General features: G+C 55.1%; 1 protein-coding gene across 1 annotated transcript in view; it reads left to right on the plus strand.

Annotated features, from left to right (window-relative positions):
• LOC102756786 (HRAS-like suppressor 3) overlaps positions 1-410 on the plus strand; it is a 9,426-nt gene extending 9,016 nt beyond the window's left edge. Inside the window, exon 6 of the mRNA XM_015568986.1 lies at positions 268-410. Coding sequence (XP_015424472.1) covers positions 268-381 — 114 coding nt within the window. The 3' untranslated portion in view covers positions 382-410. The remainder of the gene's footprint in view (positions 1-267) is intronic.
• Positions 411-807: the final 397 nt, after the last annotated feature.

An 807-nucleotide genomic window follows, 5' to 3' on the forward strand; every position in this document is an offset into this window, starting at 1 on the left:
TGTCCTCCCCACGTCCCCCCCTGCGGCTCTCTGAGCCTTTCAGCACCTACAGGGCTGCTGTCTCCCTCCCACCCACAGCTCCTTCCCCCTCCCGTTCTCTCCCCGCCTCTTCTCCGCTCTCCTGGTGGCCTGTTGCCCTGCAAACACCCGCTCCTTCTGTGGTTCCGTTGGAGGGGACCCGGGTCTCTCCTGAGTGAAGATTCTTGGTGGGTGTGTCCGTGGCCAGGCCCCTGACAAGGAGTGTGACGCCTGTCTGTTGTGCTGCAGGTCACCGAAGCGGTCGTGGCAGGCGGTGTGGCAGTAGGCATCCTCGGCGTGGGCCTGGCCATCGCGGCCCTCATCGGGTCCCTGCGGGGCAGACGCGAGCGGGAAGAGCAGTGAGGTCAAGGAATCATCCCAGCGGCAGCCAGGTAGTCTGGAGAGGCCTTGCTTAGCCAGCGGGGGTGGGTTGGGTTTATTGATGTCACTCTGTTTTATGCTCATTTAGATACATTTTTAAAAAATATGTTCTTTTTTGTTTTGTTTTTTAGAAAGAGAGGAAGGCACAGGGAATAGAGAGAAAAATCGATAGGAGAGAGACATCAGTGGCTGCCTCCTGCACACTTTTTACTGGGGATCGAGCCTCCGGGAATTGAACCAGACACACCTTGGTTCATGGAACAACACTCAACCACTGAGCCCCACCCAGCCAGGCCATTTAGGCTGCTTTTAATGGAACTACAAAAGCACAGGAAGATTTAATTGGGGAAATACGGCTGGTGTGAATGTTATTAAAGACACAGTTGGGCTCTGTCATGGACTCAATGT

The sequence above is a fragment of the Myotis davidii genome, unplaced genomic scaffold, assembly GCF_000327345.1.
Source record: "Myotis davidii unplaced genomic scaffold, ASM32734v1 scaffold425, whole genome shotgun sequence".
Lineage (NCBI taxonomy): Eukaryota > Metazoa > Chordata > Mammalia > Chiroptera > Vespertilionidae > Myotis > Myotis davidii.